The sequence below is a fragment of the Bombina bombina genome, chromosome 1, assembly GCF_027579735.1.
Source record: "Bombina bombina isolate aBomBom1 chromosome 1, aBomBom1.pri, whole genome shotgun sequence".
NCBI lineage: Eukaryota > Metazoa > Chordata > Amphibia > Anura > Bombinatoridae > Bombina > Bombina bombina.
The window spans coordinates 76,272,094-76,299,537 of NC_069499.1; the positions used below are offsets into that span (position 1 = coordinate 76,272,094).

Here is a 27,444-nt window from a genome sequence, read left to right on the forward strand (position 1 = left end):
TTGCTCCTTGGCTATTCATGAAGAAGAAGAAATGTTTTCACGCTTTTGTTAATTGCTTTTTTGCAGGAGATTCTTATGTCACCAAACTACACAAAAGATGTCACCTATAAACGTGCCTTTAATTTGTTTGGTGTAAGGTAGGTTGAGCTCTTTAACTGCTGTCAAACAAAGTCTATTTCATATTTCTAAGCTAAATTAAATGTCTATATGTTTCATTTCTGGATGTGTATCCCAGGTTCTTTGGAAATGGTTTATTGACTGATTGGGACTACGACCATTGGCATAAGCAGAGGAGAATTATGGATCCCGCTTTCAGCAGAACGTAAGTTTTTAGTGCATTTCACATAAAAAGTGGAGCGCTAATTTATTGCGCACCCATAAACTGCCAAATTCACGTAAGCGCTATTTTACACTCCACTTGTAATCTGGCCCTTTAATAAATGTGAGAACATTTATCTAAAGCATTAACACACGTGTTTGCTGCAGTTGTTTTCAATAGCCAAACTCCACCCACTACTCGCCTTATTTTGAAGAGCCAATCCAGACTTGTTACTGGGGTAGACACAGCTAGCCACGTTCATTTTGTTAACAAACTCTCCTTTGTTTTGCACTCATATCTTCTGAAGCCAATTATGGACAGATATGTGGCAGTGTTATGTTTGGGAATTTTCAGATTTAAATTAAAGGAAAAGGGAGCAAAATATATAATAAAAGTATAATAGAAAGTTGTTTTACTATGCAGAATTAAACATTTTATATTACAATATTAAAGGAACATGAAACTCCAAATTTTTCATTCTCTCTGTATCTTTATTTGAAATGCAACAATGTAAGTTTAGATGCCGGCCCATTTTTGGAGAACAACCTGGGTTGTTCTTGCTGATTGGTGGATAAATACATCCACCAATAAACAAGTGCTTTCCATGGTCCTGAACCACAAAAATAGCTTAGATGCCTTATTTTTCAAATAAAGAAAGAAAGAGAACAAAGAAAAAATGATAATAGGAGTAAATTAGAAAGTTGCTTAAATTTGCATGCTCTATCTGAATCATTAAAGAAAAAAATTGGGTACAGTGTCCCTTTAAGTTTACAATTTACTTCTATTATCAAATTTGCTTTGTTCTCTTGTTATTTTCTGTTGAAGATATATCTAGATAAGTAGTGTGCACATTTCTGGAGCAGAACATGACAGGAACTAGTGCTGCCAACTAGTATTTTTGCTAACAATAAAACAAAGAAAATGTGATAATAAATATAAATTGGAAAGTTGTTTAAAATTGTATGCTCTATCTGAATCCTGAAAGAAAAAAATTGGGGTTTTAGGTCACTATAAAGGGACTCACGTCAAAATAAAACTTTCATTATTCACATGGAGCACATAATTTTAAACAACTTTCCAATTCACTTCCATTATCTAAATGTGCACAATCTTTTTATATGAACACTTTCTGAGGCACAACTGAGCATGCCGACTGAGCATGTGCAAGATTCATAGACTATACGTATATACATTTTGTGATTGGCTTATGGCTGTCACATGATGCAGTGGGAGGGAAAATTAAACTAACTTTAAAATTTGTCAGAAAGAAATCTACTACTCATTTGAAATTCAAACAAAGTGAACAACCAGTCTTGTACATGCTTTGCAATATAATTAAATGCAGATCCACAGCAATTTAATCACAAGATCAAAACATTTTTGAAAGTACCCCCTTAATGCAGGCAGCTTCGGCTTTGCTTTACAAAATATATCTTCAACTATCAAATATAAACTAAGATCTCCATAGCAACCAAAGCTCTTTTCCAGATGTTGAGAATTCCCTAGCAAACATATATGGTACATCCAGTATTTTTTTTCCTTCTCTTTCTAAAACATTATAATAATTAGAAAAGCCACCATTTACAGATTAGTAGAACCGCTCAAAATTAGTACACAGTTTTATTTTTGTTTGTCTTTTTTTTTTTTTTTTTATTACAGTATTTAAAAAAAAAAAAAAATTGAAGTATTGAATACACTTTAAAATAGCCACTTGAGGTGTTTGATACATTCTTACTTTTAAAGGGTTGTATAAACTTTAATATGATTAAAGAGATAGTCAACCCAATTTTTTTTATTTCATGATTCAGGTAGAGCAGCAATTTTAATCAACTTTCTAATTTACTCCTATTATCAATTTTTCTTTGTTCTCTTGGTATCTTTATTCGAAAAAGCAGGAATGTAAAGCTTATTAACCAGCCCATTTTTGGTTCAGCACCTGGGTAGTGCTTGCTGGTTGGTGGCTAAATGTAACCACCAGTCAGCAAGCGCTATCAAGGGTGATGAACCAAAAATGGTCTGGCTCGTCTTTTTACATTTCTGCTTTTTCAAATAAAGATACCTAGAGAACGAATAAAAAATGATAATAGGAATAAATTAGAAAGTTGATTAAAATTGCCTGCTCTATCCGAATCATGAAAGGCAAAATTTGGATTCAGTATCCCTTTAAGTCTTAAAAAAAACTTTGATGTGATTAAGCATAATGTTGGATAACATAAGACATAAAGAGAATTGGCCTTGATTTGCACGTGAATAGTTTAGATTTTCTACAAGATTCATATTCGGCATGCAATGCTTTGTTTTAAATAACTGCTACAAATAACTACATTTTTGTGGAGGTATTTGATAGGATTGATGGGAACATTCAACGAAAAAGCTGAGGAACTGATGGAAAAACTTGCAGAAAAAGCAGACGGGAAAAGTGAGTTTAGTATGCATGATATGATGGCCAAAGTGACTCTGGATGTAATCGCCAAGGTAAATCTACTATGTAAATAAAACTGAGATATAAATGCACTTTTATAGATGTCAAGTAAATCTCTGCATGCCAGTGTGGGATTCTCTGAGCACTGTTTGGGGCCTATTTATTAATGTGTGAGCGGACATGATGTGATGTAGCGTATCGTGTCCGCCGCACATCGATAAATGCTGACAGCATACGCTGTCGGCATTTATAATTGCACCAGCAGTTCTTGTGAACTGCTGGTGCAATGCCACCCCCTACAGATTTGCGGCCGCTAGCAGGGGGTGTCAATCAACCCGATTGTATTCGATCGTGTTAATTTTTGTCCGCAGCCTCAGAGCAGGCAGACAAGTTATGGAGCAGCAGTCTTTTAACCGCTGCTTCAGAACTTCTGTTTCCAGATTGCCGGAAACATGGGGCATCGAGCTCTGTAGGAGATACCTGTTAGAATATTTATTCAGAAAGCCACAACTATGTATTGTTTGTTAAGCAATGCAAATATATATACAGGAATACCTCGCTTTACAGCGCTTCGCTAATACGGAGCTGAAGTCCAACTTCTAAGGATTTTGAAACATCACTGTACTTATCGCGAGATTGCGGGAAAGGCGACTGGCACCATTTTGTTATGCGCAGTTCGATCCGTTTACAGCATTGCAGTGCACTCCGTGTTTCACTGTCATAGTCTGGCAAATTTTACTACAGTAATTGTCTCTATTTTACAGGTGTTAAACTAAACTTAGTGCTATTGCACACCTAATATATGTTACTTCAAACAAACTAGCAAGTGAAAGAAAGCAAAAACCTTCAGTTTTCGCTTTACAGTGGCGCTCCGGTCCCTTACCTGCTGTATTAGTGGGGTATTCCTATATATTGTTAAAAGGACAGTCCCTTCCAAAATTTGTATTGTTTAAAAATATAGATAATCCCTTTATTACCCATTACCCAGCCAACACAGCTATATTAATATACTTTTTACCTCTGTGATTACCTTGTAACTAAGCCTCTTCTGACAGCCCCCTGATCACATGACTTTTTATTTATTATCTATTGACTTGCATTTTAGCCAATTAGTGCCGTGTTGTGCACAACTCCGGGAGTGAGCACAATGTTATCTAAAGGCCCACATGAACTAGCAGTCTCTTGTTGTAAAAAGCTAATAAAAAAGCATGTGATAAGAAGCTGTCTGTAGTGGCTTAGTAACAGGCATAAATGTAGAGATTTAAATGTTATAAAGTATATTAATATAACAATGTTGGCTGTGCAAAGCTGGGGAATGGGTAGTTATCTATCTTTGGTTGGTTGTGCAAAGCTGGGGAAAGGCATTATCTATCTTTTTAAACAATAACTATTTTGGTGTTCACTGTACCTTTAACACCAAAATTGAAGTTGTTAAAGGGACATGAAACCCACATTTTTTCTTTCATGATTCAGAAAGAGAATGTGATTTTAAACAATTTTCTAATTTACTTCTATTATCTAATTTGCTTCATTCTCTTGATATCCTTTGCTGAAAAGCATATCTAGATAGCATCAGTAGCTGCTGATTGGTTGCTGCACATAGATGCTTCGTGTTATTGGTTCACCCATGTGCATTACTATATCTTCAGCAAAGGATATCTAGAGAATGAAGCAAATTAGCTAATAGAAGTAAATTGGAATGATGTTTAAAATTGTATTCTCTACCGGAATCATGACAGAAACATTTTGGGTTTAGTGTCCCTTTAATGTGACTTTGTAATGAAAACAAGTAGTTTAGCTTCAAAATAAATACAAATACAATTTATAACAGTGTGGTTTTAAATAAATATATTTATTTCTATAAAATATTTGTTTAATAAAACAGAAACTAGTGGCTAGATTACGAGTTGTTCGTTAGGTTAAAAAGCAGCGTTGAGAGGTCCCAACGCTGCTTTTTAACGCCCGCTTGTATTACGAGTCTTGAAATGACAGGCTCACTGCTCACTTTTTTGGCCAGACTCGGAAATACCGCAAATCCACTTACATCAATTGCGTATCCTATATTTTCAATGGGACTTGCATATCGCCGGTATTACGAGTCTAACCAAAAGTGAGCGGTAGACCCTCTCCTGTCAAGCCTGGTACCGCATTTTAAAGTCAGTAGTTAAGAGTTTTACACTACAACGCCGTAGCATAAAACTCTTAACTAAAGTGCTAAAAAGTACATTAACACCCATAAACTACCTATTAACCCCTAAACTGAGGCCCTCCCACATCGCAAACACTAAAATAAAATTTTTAACCCCTAATCTGCCGAACCGGACATCGCCGCCACTATAATAAATATATTAACCCCTAAACCGCCGCACTCCCGCATCGCAAACACTAGTTAAATATTATTAACCTCTAATCTGCCGGCCCTAGCATCGCCGACACCTACCTACATTTATTAACCCCTAATCTAACCCTAACCCCCACTAACTTAAATATAATTACAATAAATCTAAATAAAATTACTACAATTAACTAAATAATTCCTATTTAAAACTAAATACTTACCGATAAAATAAACCCTAAAGTAGCTACAATATAACTAATAGTTACATTGTAGCTATCTTAGGGTTTATTTTTATTTTACAGGCAACGTTGTATTTATTTTAGCTAGGTAGAATAGTTACTTAATAGTTATTAACTATTTACTAACTACATAGTTAAAATAAAACCTAACCTAAGTTACAATTACACCTAACACTACACTATAATTAAATTAATTACCTAAACTAAATACAATTAATTACAATTTAAAAAAAATATCTAAAGCACGAAACCCCCCCCACTAAATTACAGAAGATAATAAAATAATTACAAGATTTTTAAACTAATTACTCCTACTCTAATCCCCCTAACAAAATAAAAAAGCCCCCCAAAATTAAATAAAGCCCTACCCTACACTAAATTACAAATAGCCCTTAAAAGGGCTTTTTGCGGGGCATTGCCCCAAAGTAATCAGCTCTTTTACCTGTAAAAAAAAATGTACAATAACCCACCACCCAAACGACCAACCCTACTCTAAAACCCACCCAATCCCCCCTTAAAAAAACCTAACACTAACCCCTTGAAGAACACCCTACCGTGAGACATCTTCACCCAATCGGGCAGAAGTGGTCCTCCAGACGGGCAGAAGAGGTCCTCCAGACGGGCAGAAGTCTTCATCCAGACGGCATCTTCTATCTTCATCCATCCGGCGCGGAGCGGGTCCATCTTCAAGACATCCGACGCGGAGCATCCTCTTCTTTCTTCGTCCGACGACTGAATGAAGGTTCCTTTAAATGACGTCATCCAAGATGACGTCCCTTCAATTTCAATTGGCTGATAGAATTCTATCAGCCAATCGGTATTAAGGTAGAAAAAATCCTATTGGCTGATGCAATCAGCCAATAGGATTGAGCTTGCATTCTATTGGCTGATTGGAACAGCCGATAGAATGCCAGCTCAATCCTATTGGCTGATGCAATCAGCCAATAGGATTGAGCTGGCATTCTATCGGCTGTTCCAATCATCCAATAGAATGCAAGCTCAATCCTATTGGCTGATTGGATCAGCCAATAGGATTGAAGTTCAATCCTATTGGCTGATTGCATCAGCCAATAGGATTTTTTCTATCTTAATTCCGATTGGCTGATAGAATTCTATCAGCCAATCGGAATTGAAGGGACGCCATCTTGGATGACGTCATTTAAAGGAACTTTCATTCAGTCGTCGGACGAAGAAAGAAGAGGATGCTCCGCGTCGGATGTCTTGAAGATGGACCCGCTCCGCGCCGGATGGATGAAGATAGAAGATGCCGTCTGGATGAAGACTTCTGACCGTCTGGAGGACCTCTTCTGCCCGTCTGGAGGACCACTTCTGCCCGGTTGGGTGAAGACGTCTCACGTAGGGTGATCTTCAAGGGGTTAGTGTTAGGTTTCTTTAAGGGGGGATTGGGTGGGTTTTAGAGTAGGGTTGGTTGTGTGGGTGGTGGGTTTTAATGTTGGGGGGATTGTACTTTTTTTTTTTTTTACAGGTAAAAGAGCTGATTACTTTGGGGCAATGCCCCGCAAAAGGCACTTTTAAGGGCTATTTGTAATTTAGTGTAGGGTAGGGCTTTTTTTTATTTTGGGGGGCTTTTTTATTTTGTTAGGGGGATTAGAGTAGGTGTAATTAGTTTAAAAATCTTGTAATTATTTTATTATTTTCTGTAATTTAGTGGGGGTTTTTTTCGTACTTTAGATATTTTTTTTAAATTGTAATTAATTGTATTTAGTTTAGGTAATTAATTTAATGTTGGGGTGGCAGATGTTAATTTATTTAATGTCGGAGGCAGGTTAATAAGTGTAAGATTAGGGGTGTTTAGACTTGGGGTTCATGTTAGGGTGTTAGGTGTAGACATAAAAAGTGTTTCCCCATAGGAATCAATGGGGCTGCGTTAGAAGCTGAACGCTGCTTTTTTGCAGGTGTTAGGTTGTTGTTTTTTCAGCCGGCTCTCCCCCATTGAATCCTATGGGGAAATTGTGCACGAGCACGTTTTACCTGCTTACTGCTACCGTAAGCAGCGCTGCTATTGAGGTGAGATGTGGAGCTAAATTTTGCTCTTCGCTCACTTTTTTGCGGTTAACGCTGGGTTTCTAAAAACCCGTAATACCAGCGTTGTCTGCAAGTGAGCGGTGAGCTTAAACTGCTCGTTAGCACCGCACCCCTGTTAACGCAAAACTCGTAATCTAGGTGTAGGTTCTTTGAGCCCATATTAACACGCATAATTTAACTACATTTATGGGTAAAATAAAGAAAAGCACAACTTTCATTATTGCCAACGGGGAAGTTCTCACTGAGGACCTGATGATCATTACCTTGCACATAAAATCAAACAAAATCTTTGGAATTTTTTTTAGACCTTGAATTGTAATGTAGAAGTCTCTGTTTCACATAAGGAACATTTATATAGCAACATAAGCATTTCTCAAGATAAAATCTGTGTTTCTAAATTTTTTAATGGCTTCACCGTGACGACTCTTAGATCATCTCACCTGATCGGCGAGCTTTAGATCACCAGGTCTTCAATCCTAAAAACCTAGGGAACAAAAATACTTTGCCGTTTTTGTTCAAGGAATGTTTATTTCTTAAAAGGTAATAGGGAAAGCATGTTTTGATGATTTCCATGAGTGCTTAACTTTAAATTCAACCCCTTGTTTGTCAGGACAATTAGGAGCTGCTATGCATTTCTGCTTTTATAGGCCTAGTTTCCATTGAGGTGGTAAAGTTTGGAAACTGTTCGTAAAAACATTTTATCTCCATTAAGGTCTATGAATAATTTTAATGTTACCACCAGTTTCTAAACTTTACCACCTCAATGGAAACAAGGCCATATTTGGTGGACTGATAAAGAGTGGCATATCTATATAGCCTTCAGTTACTGGCCATGTCCTGTTTAAGAATGGCATTTTATTGTGGCCCTCAAGATATTTTATCCATCCATATTTTTTATTTTATATCCTTGCTACTAACTGGTGCACTCCAGTAGATCTTCTAACACGTCAAGATTTCTCTGTATGATTAAGAACTAGACCTTTGTATAGGCATGAAGAGAAACTTACATCTTACATCTCATTTTAATTGCACACATTAGGTTTCATTTTTCATGTAGCAGCTGGACAAGATTCACAGCTAGAAAACTCTGCCCAAATTCGGGGCACATCCTCTTCCCCTAAGTCAGTATCTGCTATCCCAAGTTCTCTTTTATGTCCCTCAACTTACCAGACTGGCTTGAGGATGCTTAGTTTTTTCAGTTACATGTCTCTCTCTATCAGCTTTTTCAAGGCCTAAACTGTGTTTAGGTCTTGAAAATTTCTCAAGCCTGACCTCACCGGCCACCTGATCCTTATATGCAGATGATGTAAGATGTTTTCTACATATTGAAGCCACATGAACAAATTTGAGGAAGTAGCCAATTCAGTGTTTGATAAATTGTCATGTTATGATTTTTTTTAAGTTAAAGGTTTGGTGTTTTGTGTTGCACATTGCAAATAGAAATATCTGTTTTCTTGCTTTCTCGCTAAATGTTTATATAAATGAGATGTGGAAAAATGATACGATTAACTATTACTAGCCTTTAAAGAGACAGTAATGTCATAATTAAACTTTCATGATTCAGATAGAGCATGCTGTGTTCTTGCTCCCAGCATTACATTTCTACTCCGTGCCTAACTAGTCATGCTCTTCGACAAAAGATACCAAGACACAAAGCAGATTTGATAAAAGAAGAAAAGTTGTTTTAAATTGCACGCTCTGTCTGAATCATGAAATCTAGAAACCATCCATATTACCAAAGATATAAAGTGCTTTTAGGAGCGGGGGAATACATTTATATACATTAAAGGGACAGTATACTACAATTTTCATATAACTGCATGTAATAGACACTACTATAAAGAAGAATATGCACAGATACTGATAGTAAATAAATAAATATATATATATATATTTATTTATTTTTTTAACATAAAACCTTTTAAAAACTTACTTAGAAGCTCACAGTTTAGCACTGTTAATGAGGTTAGTCTGGGACACCCACTGGAAAGGGCTGGAAAAGCAGGAAAAGCAGACCCCCCCCCCCGCCTGCATATGAAAAGACAGACAACATAAACAGGAGCCTGCTGGAGTCTGTAAACACATGTATACATCTGTCACTTTGAGGCTTGGTTAGGTGTCTGAAAATCGGCACAATGTTATTTAAAAAAATAAGCAAAACTATACATTGTTACAAAAACACTCCCAGATGGGCTATATAAATAGATCATCTAGAAAATATTTATGCAAAGAAAAATCTAGTGTTCAATGTCCCTTTTTAAGTCTTTTTTTATCTGTTAAATTTCTGCAAAGTGTTCTAGCAGAGTAAACATTACTATAACATTACTATACAAATGATTAACCCTTTCACAGGACCTAGGTTCATAAGCAGAACATATTTACTTATTTGACTTACAGGTTGCTTTCGGGATGGAACTGAACTCACTGCATGATGACCAGACGCCCTTCCCACGAGCCATCTCCATGGTTATGAAAGGCTTATCTGAAGCACGAAACCCTTTAGCTCGGGTTTGTATAAAGATATAAAAAAACCCTAGGAGAATTTGCTTGACTGAACGTATTGATAGTACTACTAACACCATATACAATGTAGATCATTGGCATACTTAGGTTTTGATCTACAATAGGCACAAAGGATTCTACCTCTCCATTGTCTGCTTTATAGATGTCTGTTGTGTTTCTGATAATGGATATGTATTAAAGAGAACAGTAAATAGCCCCTTTCCTACAATGTCTTTATCTTATTAAATGAAAAAAGACTGCGTTATTAACGTAAAATAAGCATGGACAAAAACTTTATCATTGCAATAAAATGGTAGATATTCTGCTTTAAGCTGATTAAAAGTGCTTAAAGGGACAGTGAAGTCAAAATTAAACTTTCATTATTTAGAAATAAAATGCAATTTTAATTTTTTTTCCAAATTTCTTCTCTTAACTAATTTGCTTCAGTTTCTTAGTATCCTTTGTAGAAAAGCATACTTACATTGGCTCAGGAGCAGCAATGTACTACTTGGAGCTAGCTACTGATTGGTGGCTGCACATATATGCTTCTTATCATTGGCTCACCAGATGTGTTCAGCTATCTCCCAGTAGTGCACTGCTGCTACTTCAACAAAATTAATACCAAGAGGATGAAACAAATTCGATATCGAAGTAAATGGAAAAGTTGTTTAAAATCATATGCTCTATCTAAATCATGAAAGAGAAGTTCTGGGTTCCTCTTCAGTGAAAAGCTTCTTGAGATTTCTGATTGGTTTGAGTACCAATGTCTTGTTATACTGATGGATTGGAACAGGGCCATATTTTAAATGGGTTCCATATATTTTCCATGAATTCCCTCAGTCTCAGTAGTTCTATACACTTCTATATTGCATAATAATCCTAAGGAAAGGCTATGCACAGTGCACTCTGTCTACTGAGGATCTTTTCTGTATTAGTTTATTCCAGGGAAGCGAGCTCTGATCAGAGAGATTCAGGAAAGTGCAAGGCTTCTCCGGCAGACAGGCCGACAATGTATTGAGAAAAGGCAAAGAGCAATGAAAGAGGGAGAAGAAATTCCAGTGGATATCCTGACACAGATCCTCAAGGGAGCAGGTAATCTGCAGATATAGACAGAAAATGCAATAGGTAAATGGGTGTTTTATTTTTGCACTATTTTGTTTGCAGATAACTATGTGTTAAAGGGGTTAAGCGCATTATTAAAGTCAGCTTCTCCAGAACAGCACTACTGGGAGCTAGCTGAACACATCTTGTGACCAAATGACAAGAGGCACATGTGATTAGCCACATATCACTAGCTAGCATTGCTGCTCCTGAGCCTACCTAGGTATGGTTTTCAACAAAGGATACTAAAAGAATGAAGACACATTTATAATAATAAAGTAAATTAAAATGCACCTTAATATTGCATCATACCCTATTTGAACCATGAAAGTTTAATTTTAAATTTCAGGTCATTTTATGTTTAAATTATTTTTATTAGAATATTAATAATTTTTTTCTTACCATGCATATATAAAAACAACAATGCAAGAAACAATATTAAAATATTTTTGCATTGGGTGTACATTATCTCTTTTCACTTTTTTCTCCCCGATATTTATCCAGGTAATGGATTCTAGGGAATGAGGTGTCAGGATATTGTGCATAATTAAACTCAAGTTTCCCATAGACCTCATCCCTTCTAATTATAAGATTATGGTAGCTTGGGGTGGGAGTTGTATAAAACTTAAGATTCATCAAAAGTTCTAAGTGAAAATAATTCCATAAAAACAATATCATTAAATGAAAATAAATAACTAAATAAATAAAAATTAAAGGAAAAAAAGAATTAAATACACAATTCCAATCTTATCGATAACTAATTGCCATTATGTCTGATATCCTAGAGATATCATATAGAGAATTCTTTGTCCTACCATATAATCAGATTCACCCATAAGTAAAGAGGGGTTTATTTCTCAAGTTAGAGAACCTTCTCCAACAATCCAGTAATACCAAATTTTATTAACTGAATCCCTATTATTTAATATCTCAGAAGCTGATTCGTACATCTTGTAAGTGGGTTGTATTTCGTTTCGGATCTCTGTTCATGAGGGTGTGCTTGTTTTCCAATATTTCGCTATACAGGTTCTAGTGACCGTGCATAGAATTTTAACAAAAGTGTTTATGTGTTTATTATATCATTCCAAATGCTCATGAAGTAAAGCTTGTTGTATAGCGAGTTGGAAATCGTCATTTAGCAATTGACTAATTAGAGAAGACCGGTTTCTCCAGATATTCTGTACCTCATTACAATCCCACCACATGTGTATGTGGCAACTTCTCCCCGTCCTCTATATCACAGTCTGCTGCCCTGTTGATAGGTGTGAAGTTCTTAATGGTGTCAAGTACCATCTGAAAATTGTTTTCAAGGAATTTTCTTTCAGATCAGCACTCAACAAGCCTCTGTCTGATTTCATGTCATTTTAAAGGGCCATAATAGTTGAAAAATGACATGCTCTTATTCGTAAGTACATGGAAATTTAATACTAGCGACCCTGCACTACTGTGTGTTTAACCCCAGCAAAGGTAACCACGGAGAGAACTGCTTATCCAGAGCGGAAACCACTGCTGATTGGATTAGTGTGGGTACTTCTACTGTTTGTTTTAACCCCTTAGCGGGGGGGGGGGGGTTAAACACACAGTAGTGCAGGGTCACTACTAGTCTTAAAATGACATGCTCTTACGAATTACCCCTGGCACTATTTAACCCTTTCCTTAGGCAGTTACAAAAATATACTGCAAATCATTATTTCAAGCAACATGAAACCCAGAATGTTTGTTTCTTTCATGATTCAGATAGAACATGCAATTTTACACAAATTTCTAATTTATTGCTATAATCAAATTTTCTTTGTTCTCTTGGTATCCTTTGTTGAAAAGCAGGTAAGTAGGCTTAAGATCGTGCACGTGTCTGCAGAACTATATAGCAGCAGTTTTGCAAGAACGTCATACATGTGCAAGTGCACTAGATGGCAGCACCCTTTCCTGCTATGCCGTGCACCAGCCATATGCACAATACTTACCTATTACTGTACTTCAAAACAATCTCCTTCAACAGTTTGGGGTAAGATGAACAGATAAAGTAGACAGCAGTGATTATTTTATTTGTATTAATAAGAAAAAGTAGGTTTTAGGGATATTTAGAAGACAGGTGTTGTGTCCCTTTAAGTCAAAATTAAACTTTCATGATTCAGAGAGAGCAAATAACTTTTCAGTTTACTTCCATTATCAAATTGTACACAGTCTTTTTATGTGCACACTTTTTGAGGCACCAGCTCCTGCTTAGCATGTGCAAGAGTTTTCAGCGTATATGTAAATGAGTCTGTGATTGGCTGATGGCTGTCAGATGATACAAGGGGCCAGCAAATTGAAGTAAATTTTGAAATTTGTCATAGGAAACATCTACAAAAACATTGTTTTTTATTATGCAATTCTACTGCATTTAATGTTCCTTTAAACCACAAACATCAGATATGTTGGTTTTATAACCCCTTAAAGGACCAGTCAACAAAGTAGATTTGCATAATCAACAAATGCAAGATAACAACACAATGCAATAGCACTTAGTCTACATTTCAAATGAGTAGTAGATTTTATTCTGACAATTTTAAAAGTTATGTCTTTTTCCACTCCCCCTGTACCATGTGACAGCCATCAGCCAATCACAAATGCATACACATACCATGTGACAGCCATCAGCCATTCACAAATGCATACACACTTATTCTTGCACATGCTCAGTAGGACCTGGTGACTCAAAAAGTTTAAATATAAAAATATTGTGCAAATTTTTTTAATGGAAGTACATTGGAAAGTTGTTTAAAATGGCATGCTCTATCTGAATAATGAAAGTTTAATTTTGATTGAGTGTCCCTTTAAAGGAACTGGTAAAATAGGCATTTTTAGCATATATTGAATAGCATTTTTTTAAAAAAAGGGCTCCAATGATTTTCAAGATACTTGCAGATGTTTACTAATGCTAAATACAGAACGGAGAATTATATGGAGCAGTATATATTGTGTACTAGTGTTTTTGTGTTTGACTATTGAATATACTGTGCAGTGCCAGCCACAGATGTATATTTTCCTGCTTTATAAAAAGTTTCAATTATAAAGGTGCACTTTTAAAAACTGGACCTCAATTTATTCTTTCAGTATTTATTTGGCGATAGCCTCTGTTCTATAGTTTTTGTTTTTTTTGTTTTGCTAATTTCTTATATTTTTGTTTATTTTTTGCAGCTTCGGAAGATAATTGTGACTTTGAGAGTTTATTAGATAACTTTGTCACGTTCTTCATTGCTGGTTAGTGAACATTTCTGTATTCTTCCATTTTTTTGTGTCTGGGGCTTATAAAGGGCTCACAAAGAATTGCTAATTTAAGGAAAGGAAAAAAAAAACATTTCAGTTTTGTTTGCAAATGATTTATGTTTCAGGCCAAGAAACCACAGCCAACCAGTTATCATTTGCAGTGATGGAACTCTCACGGCATCCAGAGATACTAGAAAAGTGAGTCAGCAAAAACTGAATAATGTCATACATAAGCCATATGTCTGTGAGAGCAATACATGCGTGAGATCAGAACATTCCATAGTGTATGCACTTATTGTTAACTCTCAGCCGCTCCCTGCTTTTTATTAAGATTTGTGCAAAAGATACTGTGAATATGAGATCTCACCTTAGAAAAAGTGCTAGGAAATAGTTATGTAAAATGACCTCAAATCTTTTAGGTTTCAGCAAAACAGAAAATGATTCTGAAATCTGCATTTATAAATTGCTGTTTCTAGAGTTTGTGATCAACACTGTTATATGCAGTAAACAGACTGAAATGAATCCTGTTATAATTAAAGAGACATGATACCCAAAACATTTCTTTCATGATTCAGATATAGAATACAATTTTAAACAACTTTCCAATTTACTTCTATTTATTTAATTTGCTTTCTTCTCTTGTTATCCTTTGCTGAAAGGTTTATCAAGGCAAGCTCAGGAGCAGCAGAGAATCTAGGTTCTAGCTGTTGATTGCTGGCTGCAAATATATATTGATTGTGATTGGCTCACTCATGTGTTCAGTTAGAAACCATTAGTACATTGCAGCTCTTTCAACAAATTATAACAAGAGAATAAAACAAATTAGATAATAGGAGTAAATTTAGAAAGTTGCTTAAAATTGTGTTCTCTATCTGAATCATAAAATACATTTTTTGGGTTTCATGTCCCTTTAATGAGATTGAAAGTTCTGTTTAAAGAACCATGGAGTTTGTTTGACAACTTTTTGTTGGGTTTTCAAATTCAAAAACATTAGAGAACTAATTTAAAGGGACACTCTACACTCATTTAAATGGACAGTCTACACCTTAGTCATCTTAAAGTCTTACTTTAGATTAAACTGAAACTATCCTTCAGCGTCCCTTTCTATATCATGCATCAGTAACTATAAAAAGGTTATTTTAAATTGAATATTGTTTCTGGTCACTTCTGGCTGCCAGTCTCTGCCCACTGATGACATCATGATCTTGGCTGTCTGTTGAATCCAATTAGTGAGTCTTTTGTAACTGGTGAAGCCTTTAATGCAGCCCAGATCATGATGTCATCAGTGGGCGGAGCTTGGCAGCCATTTTAAAGTGTTCAAAAACAATAGTCATTTTAAAATAACTTTTTTACTGTTACTGCTGCCTAATAAAGAAAGTGGTGCAGGAGGCTATTTGCAGCTTAAACTAAAATAAGACTTTAAGATGACTAAGGAGTAGACTGTCCCTTTAACTCAGAAAACTCTTATGCTTTTCCAGTAGTTTTGCTTGCAGATAAAGGAACCGTAAACACCTTGCAATTACAATACTTTTCTGCAGTCTTGTGATAAGATAACATACTATGTGAGTGTATGTATAGCAAACCTTGTTTACTGCAATCAACAATTACAATTTGTTTTCCGATAATCTCTGCTGGAACCAATTAGGGAAAGATACACTATATTATTATTATTATTATTATTATTTATTATTATTATTATTGGTTATTTGTATATGGCTAAAAGTATGTGGATACCTGACCATTACACCCATATGAACTTGTGTGATATCCTATCTAAAATGATGGGCTTTAATGAGGAGTCTACCCCTCTTTGCAACTATAACAGCTGTTCTGAGAAGACTTTCCACAAGATTTTGGAGTGTGCCTGTGGTCATTTGTGCCCATTCAGCCAGAAGAGCATTTGTGAGGTCAGGCATTGATGTTGGACAAGAAGATCTGGTTTGCAATCAGCGTTCTATTAACGTGGGGTTGAGGGAAAGTTCCTCTACACCAAACCATCTTTTCTTCTGTTAAGTGTGATCAGTCCACGGGTCATCATTACTTCTGGGATATTACTCCTCCCCAACAGGAAGTGCAAGAGGATTCACCCAGCAGAGCTGCATATAGCTCCTCCCCTCTACGTCACTCCCAGTCATTCTCTTGCACCCAACGACTAGATAGGATGTGTGAGAGGACTATGGTGATTATACTTAGTTTTATATCTTCAATCAAAAGTTTGTTATTTTAAAATAGCACCGGAGTGTGTTATTATCTCTCTGGCAGAGTTTGAAGAAGAATCTACCAGAGTTTTTGTTATGATTTTAGCCGGAGTAGTTAAGATCATATTGCTGTTTCTCGGCCATCTGAGGAGAGGTAAACTTCAGATCAGGGGACAGCGGGCAGATGAATCTGCATAGAGGTATGTAGCAGTTTTTATTTTCTGACAATGGAATTGATGAGAAAATCCTGCCATACCGATATAATGTCATGTATGTATACTTTACACTTCAGTATTCTGGGGAATGGTACTTCACTAGAATTACACTGTAAGAAATACATAAAGCTGTTTAATAACTAGAGATTATGTTTAACGTTTTTGCTGGAATGTAAAATCGTTTTCATTTACTGAGGTACTGAGTGAATAAATGTTTGGGCACTATTTTTCCACTTGGCAGTTGCTTAATCTGTTTTCTGACAGTTTCTGTTCTCCCTCACTGCTGTGTGTGAGGGGGAGGGGACGTTTTTTGGCGCTTTTACTACGCATCAAATATTTCAGTCAGCAACTCATTGTATTCCCTGCATGATCCGGTTCATCTCTACAGAGCTCAGGGGTCTTCAAAACTTATTTTGAGGGAGGTAATTTCTCTCAGCAGAGCTGTGAGAATTATAGTTTGACTGAGATAAAAAACGTTTATTCTGTAATTTGTTTCCTGCTTTCAGAATTTGTTATCTTTGCTAATGGGATTAAATCTTTGCTAAAGTTGTGTTATTTACAAGGATTGAGGCTATAACTGTTTCAATTTATTAATTTTCAACTGTCATAGATCTTCTGTGCTTCTTAAAGGCACAGTACGTTTTAATATTATTCTAATTGAATTGTATTTCCAAGTTACAAGTTTATTTGCTAGTGTGTTAAACATGTCTGATTCAGAGGATGATACCTGTGTCATTTGTTGCAATGCCAAAGTGGAGCCCAATAGAAATTTATGTACTAACTGTATTGATGCTACTTTAAATAAAAGTCAATCTGTACAAATTGAACAAATTTCACCAAACAACGAGGGGAGAGTTATGCCGACTAACTCGCCTCACGTGTCAGTACCTACATCTCCCGCTCAGAGGGAGGTGCGTGATATTGTAGCGCCGAGTACATCTGGGCGGCCATTACAAATCACATTACAGGATATGGCTACTGTTATGACTGAGGTTTTGGCTAAATTACCAGAACTAAGAGGTAAGCGTGATCACTCTGGGGTGAGAACAGAGTGCGCTGATAATATTAGGGCCATGTCAGACACTGCGTCACAGGTGGCAGAACATGAGGACGGAGAACTTCATTCTGTGGGTGACGGTTCTGATCCAAATTTAAACTGGAAAACCTCCGTGTATTACTAGGGGAGGTGTTAGCGGCTCTGAATGATTGTAACACAGTTGCAATACCAGAGAAAATGTGTAGGTTGGATAAATATTTTGCGGTACCGACGAGTACTGAGGTTTTTCCTATACCTAAGAGACTTACTGAAATTGTTACTAAGGAGCGGGATAGACCCGGTGTGCCGTTCTCACCCCCTCCGATATTTAGAAAAATGTTTCCAATAGACGCCACCACAAGGGACTTATGGCAAACGGTCCCTAAGGTGGAGGATAGCTGTGCTTTTTCAGATCCAATGGATAAAAAATTAGAGGGTTACCTTAAGAAAATGTTTGTTCAACAAGGTTTTATATTGCAACCCCTTGCATGCATTGCGCCGATCACGGCTGCAGCGGCATTCTGGATTGAGTCTCTGGAAGAGAACATTGGTTCAGCTACTCTGGACGACATTACGGACAGGCTTAGAGTCCTTAAACTAGCTAATTCATTTCGGAGGCCGTAGTACATCTTACTAAACTTACGGCGAAGAATTCAGGATTCGCCATTCAGGCACGCAGGGCGCTGTGGCTAAAATCCTGGTCAGCTGATGTTACTTCTAAGTCTAAATTGCTTAATATACCTTTCAAAGGGCAGACCTTATTCGGGCCCGGGTTGAAAGAGATTATCGCTGACATTACAGGAGGTAAAGGCCATGCCCTGCCTCAGGACAAAGCCAAAGCCAAGACTAGACAGTCTAATTTTCGTTCCTTTCGTAATTTCAAAGCAGGAGCAGCATCAACTTCCTCTGCACCAAAACAGGAAGGAGCTGTTGCTCGCTACAGACAAGGCTGGAAACCTAACCAGTCCTGGAACAAGGGCAAGCAGACTAGGAAACCTGCTGCTGCCCCTAAAACAGCATGAATTGAGGGCCCCCGATCCGGGATCGGATCTAGTGGGGGGCAGACTTTCTCTCTTCGCCCAGGCTTGGGCAAGAGATGTTCAGGATCCCTGGGCGCTAGAGATAATATCTCAGGGATACCTTCTGGACTTCAAATACTCTCCTCCAAGAGAGAGATTTCATCTGTCAAGATTGTCAACAATCCAGACAAAGAAAGAGGCGTTTCTACGCTGCGTACAAAAGCTCTTGTTAATGGGAGTAATCCATCCAGTTCCACGATCGGAACAGGGACAGGGGTTTTACTCAAATCTGTTTGTGGTTCCCAAAAAAGAGGGAACTTTCAGACCAATCCTGGACTTAAAGATCCTAAACAAATTCCTAAGAGTTCCATCGTTCAAGATGGAGACTATTCGGACAATTTTACCTATGATCCAAGAAGGTCAGTACATGACCACTGTAGATTTAAAAGATGCTTACCTTCACATACCGATTCACAAAGATCATTATCGGTACCTAAGGTTTGCCTTCCTAGACAGGCATTACCAGTTTGTGGCTCTTCCATTCGGATTGGCTACAGCTCCAAGAATCTTCACAAAGGTTCTGGGTGCTCTTCTGGCGGTACTAAGACCGCGGGGAATCTCGGTAGCTCCATACCTAGACGACATTCTGATACAAGCTTCAAGCTTTCAAACTGCCAAGTCTCATACAGAGTTAGTGCTGGCATTTCTAAGGTCACATGGATGGAAGGTGAACGAAAAGAAAAGTTCACTCGTTCCACTCACAAGAGTTCCCTTCCTGGGGACTCTTATAGATTCTGTAGAAATGAAGATTTACCTGACAGAGGACAGGCTAACAAGACTTCAAAGTGCTTGCCGCACCCTTCATTCCATTCAACACCTGTCAGTGGCTCAATGCATGGAGGTAATCGGCTTAATGGTAGCGGCAATGGACATAGTACCCTTTGCACGCTTACACCTCAGACCACTGCAACTGTGCATGCTAAGTCAGTGGAATGGGGATTACTCAGACTTATCCCCTTCTCTGAATCTGGATCAAGAGACCAGAAATTCTCTTCTATGGTGGCTTTCTCGGCCACATCTGTCCAGGGGGATGCCATTCAGCAGACCAGACTGGACAATTGTAACAACAGACGCCAGCCTTCTAGGTTGGGGTGCCGTCTGGAATTCTCTGAAGGCTCAGGGACAATGGAGTCAGGAGGAGAGTCTCCTGCCAATAAACATTCTGGAATTGAGAGCAGTTCTCAATGCCCTCCTGGCTTGGCCCCAGTTGACAACTCGGGGGTTCATCAGGTTTCAGTCGGACAACATCACGACTGTAGCTTACATCAACCATCAGGGAGGGACAAGAAGCTCCCTAGCTATGATGGAAGTATCAAAGATAATTCGCTGGGCAGAGTCTCACTCTTGCCACCTGTCAGCAATCCACATCCCGGGAGTGGAGAACTGGGAGGCGGATTTCTTAAGTCGTCAGACTTTTCATCCGGGGGAGTGGGAACTTCATCCGGAGGTCTTTGCCCAAATACTTCGACGTTGGGGCAAACCAGAGATAGATCTCATGGCGTCTCGACAGAACGCCAAGCTTCCTCGTTACGGGTCCAGATCCAGGGATCCAGGAGCAGTCCTGATAGATGCTCTGACAGCACCTTGGGACTTCAGGATGGCTTACGTGTTTCCACCCTTCCCGTTGCTTCCTCGATTGATTGCCAGAATCAAACAAGAGAGAGCATCAGTGATTCTAATAGCACCTGCGTGGCCACGCAGGACTTGGTATGCAGACCTGGTGGACATGTCATCCTGTCCACCTTGGTCTCTACCTCTGAAACAGGACCTTCTGATACAGGGTCCCTTCAAACATCAAAATCTAACTTCTCTGAAGCTGACTGCTTGGAAATTGAACGCTTGATTTTATCAAGACGTGGGTTTTCTGAGTCAGTTATTGATACCTTAATACAGGCTAGGAAACCTGTTACCAGAAAGATTTACCATAAGATATGGCGTAAATACCTATATTGGTGTGAATCCAAAGGTTACTCTTGGAGTAAGGTTAGGATTCCTAGGATATTGTCTTTTCTACAAGAAGGTTTAGAAAAGGGTTTATCTGCTAGTTCATTAAAGGGACAGATCTCAGCTCTGTCCATTCTGTTACACAAACGTCTGTCAGAAGTTCCTGACGTCCAGGCTTTTTGTCAGGCTTTGGCCAGGATTAAGCCTGTGTTTAAAACTGTTGCTCCACCATGGAGTTTAAACCTTGTTCTTAATGTTTTACAGGGCGTTCCGTTTGAACCCCTTCATTCCATTGATATAAAGTTGTTATCTTGGAAAGTTCTATTTTTAATGGCTATTTCCTCGGCTCGAAGAGTCTCTGAATTATCAGCCTTACATTGTGATTCTCCTTATTTGATTTTTCATTCGGATAAGGTAGTCCTGCGTACTAAACCTGGGTTCTTACCTAAGGTAGTTACTAACAGGAATATCAATCAAGAGATTGTTGTTCCTTCTTTATGCCCAAATCCTTCTTCAAAGAAGGAACGTCTACTGCACAACCTGGATGTAGTCCGTGCTCTAAAATTTTACTTACAGGCAACTAAGGAATTTCGACAAACGTCTTCTCTGTTTGTCATTTACTCTGGGCAGAGGAGAGGTCAAAAAGCTTCCGCTACCTCTCTTTCTTTTTGGCTTCGTAGCATAATTCGTTTAGCTTATGAGACTGCTGGACAGCAGCCTCCTGAAAGAATTACAGCTCATTCTACTAGAGCTGTGGCTTCCACTTGGGCCTTCAAGAATGAGGCCTCTGTTGAACAGATTTGCAAGGCTGCAACTTGGTCTTCGCTTCATACTTTTTCCAAATTTTCCAAATTTGACACTTTTGCTTCATCGGAGGCTATTTTTGGGAGAAAGGTTCTTCAGGCAGTGGTTCCTTCTGTATAAAGAGCCTGCCTATCCCTCCCGTCATCCGTGTACTTTTGCTTTGGTATTGGTATCCCAGAAGTAATGATGACCCGTGGACTGATCACACTTAACAGAATAAAACATAATTTATGCTTACCTGATAATTTCCTTTCTTCTGTAGTGTGATCAGTCCACGGCCCGCCCTGTTTTTAAGGCAGGTAAATATTTTTTAATTTATACTCCAGTCACCACTTCACCCTTGGCTTTTCCTTTCTCGTTGGTCCTTGGTCGAATGACTGGGAGTGACGTAGAGGGGAGGAGCTATATGCAGCTCTGCTGGGTGAATCCTCTTGCACTTCCTGTTGGGGAGGAGTAATATCCCAGAAGTAATGATGACCCGTGGACTGATCACACTACAGAAGAAAGGAATTTATCAGGTAAGCATAAATTATGTTTTTATGGACCTCGCTTTGTGCAAAGGGGCGCAGTCATGCAAAGGGGCGCAGTCATGCAGGAACAAGAAACGATCTTCCCCAAACTTTTGCCACAAAGTTAGAAGCACCCAATTGTCTAAAATGTCTTTGTATCCTGTAGCATTAAAGGGATAGGAGAGACAATAATAAACTTGCATACATCTGATAGAGCGTGTCATTTTAAGGCACTTTTAAATTCACTTCTTTTTTTCAAATGTACTCTGTTCTCTTGGTATCTGTTGTTAAGAAATAATATGTACATATCCTACACTAATGGGTGCTAGCTGGTGATTGGTGCATGCACGCATCTATCTCTTGTAATTGGCTCACTAGATGTGTTCATCTAGCTCTCAGTAGTGTATTGCTGCTCCTTGAGCAAATGACACCAAGAGAATGAAGCAAATTTAATAATATAAGTACATTGGAAAGTTGTTTAAAATTGCATGCTCTATCTGAATCATAAAAGAGAAAACTTTTAAAGGGATACTAACCCTACATTTTTATTTCATGATTCAGATAGAGCATGCAATTTTAAGCAACTTTCTAATTTACTCCTATTATCAATTTTTCTTTGTTCTCGTGTTATCTTGATTTGAAAAGGCAGTAATAAAAGGTCAGGAGCCGGCCCATTTTTAGTTCAGTACCTTGGTAGAGCTTGCTGATTGGTTTGCTACATTTAGCCACAAATCAGCAAGTGCTACCCAGGTGCTGAACAAAAAATGGTCCGGCTCTAAAGCTTACAGTACTGCTTTTTCAAATCAAGATAGCATGAGAACAAAGAAAAATTTATAATAGGAGTAAATTAGAAAGGTGCTTAAAATCTCATGCTCTAGCTGAATCATGAAAGAAAAAAAAATGGCTTTAGTATCCCTTTAAGTTTCATGTCCCTTAAAGATGACCCTTACCTACCCCTGAAAGACATCCCCTGACCATTATCCCACTAAACTTTACAGTAGGCACTATGCATTCCGGTAGGTAGTGTTCTCTTGACATCCGCCACAATTAGATTCTTCCATCAGACTGCCAGATAATGAAGCATAATTCATCACTCCAGAGAACACGTTTCCACTGCTCCAGAGTCCAGTGGTGGTGAACTTTATACTAATCCAGCCCTAGCTTGGCATTGCACATGTTAAGGTGTTCGGCCATAGAAACCCATTTCATGAAGCTCGCGATGCACAGTTCTTGTGCTGATGTTGCTTCCGGAGGCAGTTTGGCACTCTGTAGTGAGCGGTGCAAAAGGTGATATTTTATGTGCTTCAGCACTCAACAGCGTTGCACGTGTGTTTGCATGATTTACCACTTTGCTGCTCCTAGATTCTTCTAATTTACAATAATATCACTTACGGGGGCAGAAATTTCACAAACTGACTTGTGGCAAAGGTTGCATTATATGATAGTACCATGGTTTAAGCGACATGAAACACAACATTTTTCTTTCATGATTTAGAGAGATATTTGCTTTGTTCTTTTGATATAATTTGTTGGAAAGCATACTTGGGTAGGCTCAGGAGCTGGGAACTAGCTGCTTATTGGTGGCTGCACATATATGCCTCTTGTCATTAGCTTACCAATGTGTTCAGCTAGCTCCCAGTAGTGAGGATACCAAGATAATAAAGCAAAATTGCTAATTGACGTACATTGGAAAGTTGTTTAAAAATGTATGCTCTGTCTAAATAATAAAATATAGTTTTGTGTTTCCTGTCCCTTTAAAGTAACTGAGCTCTTCTGGGTGGCTGATTGTACAAAGTCTCCAATATTTGCTCCACATATTATGAGGTATAACAAAAATACACAAATCTAGTGAACTGGAAGAACTTTTCTACATTCTTTACTTTCTAGTCTCATCTTTATGCCCTATTTCGGTTAGCAGACCAGCGTTCCCATACGTCATTACCTAGAATGTATATATATTATATGAGAGAGCTTATTAGCTGACGTTTTTTTAACCTTTTACTCTACACAGCCAAAGAGTTTTGCATTGAACAAGGGAATTTTGGATCCTGGGAGGGGTGCGATCTTACTGTTGATGAGTAGATTAACACATAGAAATGTCTTTCATAAAATCAGAATCAAACACATCTATTGCAGGGTCCAGGCTGAAGTGGATGAAGTTATTGGTTCTAAGAGAGACATTGAGTATGAGGATCTTGGGAAGCTGCAGTATTTGTCTCAGGTAATCCTATAAAAATGTTTTTTAGGGGAATCTCATACTTGCATGAAACCTAGCTTAAAGGGATCCTAAACCCAATTTTTTTTTCTTTCCTGATTCGGACAGAGCATGCAATATTAAGCAACTTTCTAATTTACTCCTATTATCAATTCTTCATAATTCTCTTGCTATCTTTATTTGAAAAAGAAGGCATCTAAGCCAAGGAGCCAGCCACTTTTTGGTTTAGAACACTGGACAGCACTTGTTTATTGGTTTATTGCATTTAGCCACCAATCAGCAAGCACAATCCAGGTTGTGAATCAAACATGGGACGGCTTCTAAACTTACATTCTTGCTTTTCAAATAAAGATAGCAAGAGAATGGAAAAAATTGATAACTGGAGTAAATTAGAAAGTTGCATGCTCTATCTGAATCATGAAAGAAAAAAATTAGGTTCATTGTCCCTTTAATATAAAGGGTCATGCTACTCAGCCTAACTGCTCCTGTATCTCTGATACAGCTGTGAAAAACAAATTAATAATGAATGTAATTTTCTTTAAAACCAGAATCCGCTCGTCTGAGTATTTGCTCGGTCTGCAGTTCAGATCCTATTGTGTCTTTTTTCATTAAAGGGACAGTAAACAGCTTGTAATTATAAGAAATTTCTGTTGTGTTGCAGTAGGATAATATATCTGCCAAGACTCAAACAAATTAACCTCCCTTTTATGGCAATGTGTTTAATAGCAAAACAAAGCGCCATCCAGCATCTGCCTATCAGGGCTTGAGACTGCAGACAACAACGGTAGCCGCGCTCATATTGTTAGTGTAAAGTACATTAACTTGCAGCTGTAATCAGTTAAAGCCAATTAGCAAAATATATGTAGCAGTGTTAGCCTTGATACGTCATCAGGGTGTATTTTTAATTTCTGAGAATTAGAAATTGTTCAATTTTCAGAGCTTAATTTCATAAATATGGGGCAAAATAAATAATGAAAATATATTGCAAAGTTGTTTCATTACACATAACAATGTCTTTTTTTTAATAAAATCCCAAGGGGTTTACTGTCCCCTTAAGTAAAAACAGACCAACGAATGAGCATAGATATTTAAATCTGGTGTATTGTGCTGGTCACACAGAAAATGCACCGGTCAAGTCCGGTATATATGCAGATTAATGAGCACACGGTCATTTAGTGCTGAACTCACATGATGCTTCTGAATAATCACAGATTTCACTGTGATTGCAGCAGGCATAGAAAAAAATGTTTGGCTATAATATCCCTTTAAAACTTAATAATAAGGCAAAACTTATATAACAAATTTTAATCAGTGAAGTGTGACTCTCTCTACAGGTCCTGAAAGAAACCTTACGGTTATACCCCACAGCACCTGGCACATCTCGAGCACTGAAAAAGGAAATTGTCGTTGAAGGTGTAAGGATTCCACCTGATGTTACCTTAGTGGTAAGTTGGCAAATATTGTGACCAATATGAGATTTTAATTGTCAATTATATTTTTCTTAAAGGGACAATATTTGTGTTTTCATTATTGTGCAATATGTGCACAAAAAAGGGTATTCCGAACCTTTCAATTTTCAATAAATTTTGTCCCCTTCATAGCCTGTCTGTCACCTGCTGCATTTTTTATTTATTTTTATTATTATTATTATTAGGGCTATTTGCAATTCACAATCTGATTAATAGCACCATTTACTTTACTTTAGTGCACTCTTGTGCTGAATAAAACTATTGGCTGATTCATCCAGTGTGGGAAAACGCTACAGTAAAGTGCATTATGCATTCAATCAGGTTTTGATTTGCAAATAAAAAAATAATAATAGTAATAAAGAGCTGTGGCTAACAGGCAGGCTATAAGAGGGGAATCGGGAACATTTTCGGGGGGACAAAATCTATTGGAAATTAGCTCTATAAAAGGTGAGTTTATGAATACACTTTAAATTGTGCACATACTGCACAATAATGTAAAAAAGTGTACTGTCTCTTTAAATACTTAAATCAATTCATAATATTTATCAATTAATAAAATCAGTTGTACAAATATGTAAATAATATCAAGACGATCTGCAAGCACTAACAAATTTCCTTTTCTAACAAACATCGGATTGTTTAACAGTTCAGGGCCTTTTTTAATTTAGGGACAGATAAAAATAAGCTTCTGTACCGTGTAGCATGTAGCAGTGTCAGGGTTCTGAAGTAGACAGGAAAAACAACTTTCTAATTTACTTCTATTATCAAATTTTCTTCATTCTCTTATTATCTTTTGTTTAAAAACAGGGACCTAAGCTCATAAGAGTGCACGTGTTTAGAGCACCATGGGCCAGGTTTATCAAGGGGCCAGACATAAGCAAATCTGTAGCTGAGATTTAAGAAGCAGCAGTTATCAGACCGCTGTTTCTTAACTCACTTCGCCAAGGGTTATGTGGCATATTTCAATTAACTTTTCTGACCGGGGAGAATGACAGCTCATGCGCGCAATCAGGGAGTGGCGTTGCACACTAGCTGTAGTGTGCAATGATAAATGCTGCCCACTAGACGTGAAGCCCTACATGACAGCCGTTTTTCAAGAATGTTATCCATTTACAAGAACGCTAGAGGGCGCCACTATTTCCTGCCATATAGTTCTGCAGACATCTCCCTAGGTATCTCTTCAACAAAGAATACCATGGGAACAAAGCAAAGTTTGATAATAGAAGTAAAACTGGAAGCTTTTTTTAATTGTATGATATCTCTGAATCACAAAATCTTTTTGAGGGTTTCACATCCCTTTAACTCTAAGACAGTAAATGAAATGTGATTATGTGAAAACCAAGACAAAATATAATTTATTGTCTTAGGTTACTGGAGTCTTTGATTAAAGGTATATTAAAGTAATGTTTTTATTGATTTAGACATTTTTAGCGCATTTAAACAGAACTGCATAGAAAATAAATGATTTCTTAGAAAAATATGCATTGTTTTGCACTCCTGTGACACACCTCTTGAAAAATCTCTTAATTGTTGTGTATCGTACTCTTTTACTGTGTCCAGTAAATGATAAATATCAACAAGCTACTAATCACTATTAAGCATATTAAGCATGACGGAGTGTCAGAGTTCTGTATTCCACATAATACACTTTAGCCTCTCTTGAAGACATGGAAACACTGCAATTTTTAGAGTTAAATGGAAACGATTAAAGTGAATGTCAACTTTCATGAATCAGTGCCTGTTTTTAAAAAAAAAACTA

General features: G+C 37.5%; 1 protein-coding gene across 2 annotated transcripts in view; it reads left to right on the top strand.

The window, feature by feature from the left end:
• Positions 1–27,444, top strand: part of LOC128644855 (cholesterol 24-hydroxylase) — a 49,137-nt gene that overhangs the window by 16,098 nt on the left and 5,595 nt on the right. For both annotated transcript variants that reach the window (XM_053697476.1, XM_053697474.1), the window contains exons 4-12: positions 67–137; positions 236–322; positions 2,656–2,794; positions 9,762–9,872; positions 10,802–10,958; positions 14,148–14,210; positions 14,342–14,414; positions 24,138–24,222; positions 25,551–25,661. In XM_053697476.1, the coding sequence (XP_053553451.1) occupies positions 76–137; positions 236–322; positions 2,656–2,794; positions 9,762–9,872; positions 10,802–10,958; positions 14,148–14,210; positions 14,342–14,414; positions 24,138–24,222; positions 25,551–25,661 (888 nt within the window). In that variant the 5' untranslated portion in view covers positions 67–75. The remainder of the gene's footprint in view (positions 1–66; positions 138–235; positions 323–2,655; positions 2,795–9,761; positions 9,873–10,801; positions 10,959–14,147; positions 14,211–14,341; positions 14,415–24,137; positions 24,223–25,550; positions 25,662–27,444) is intronic.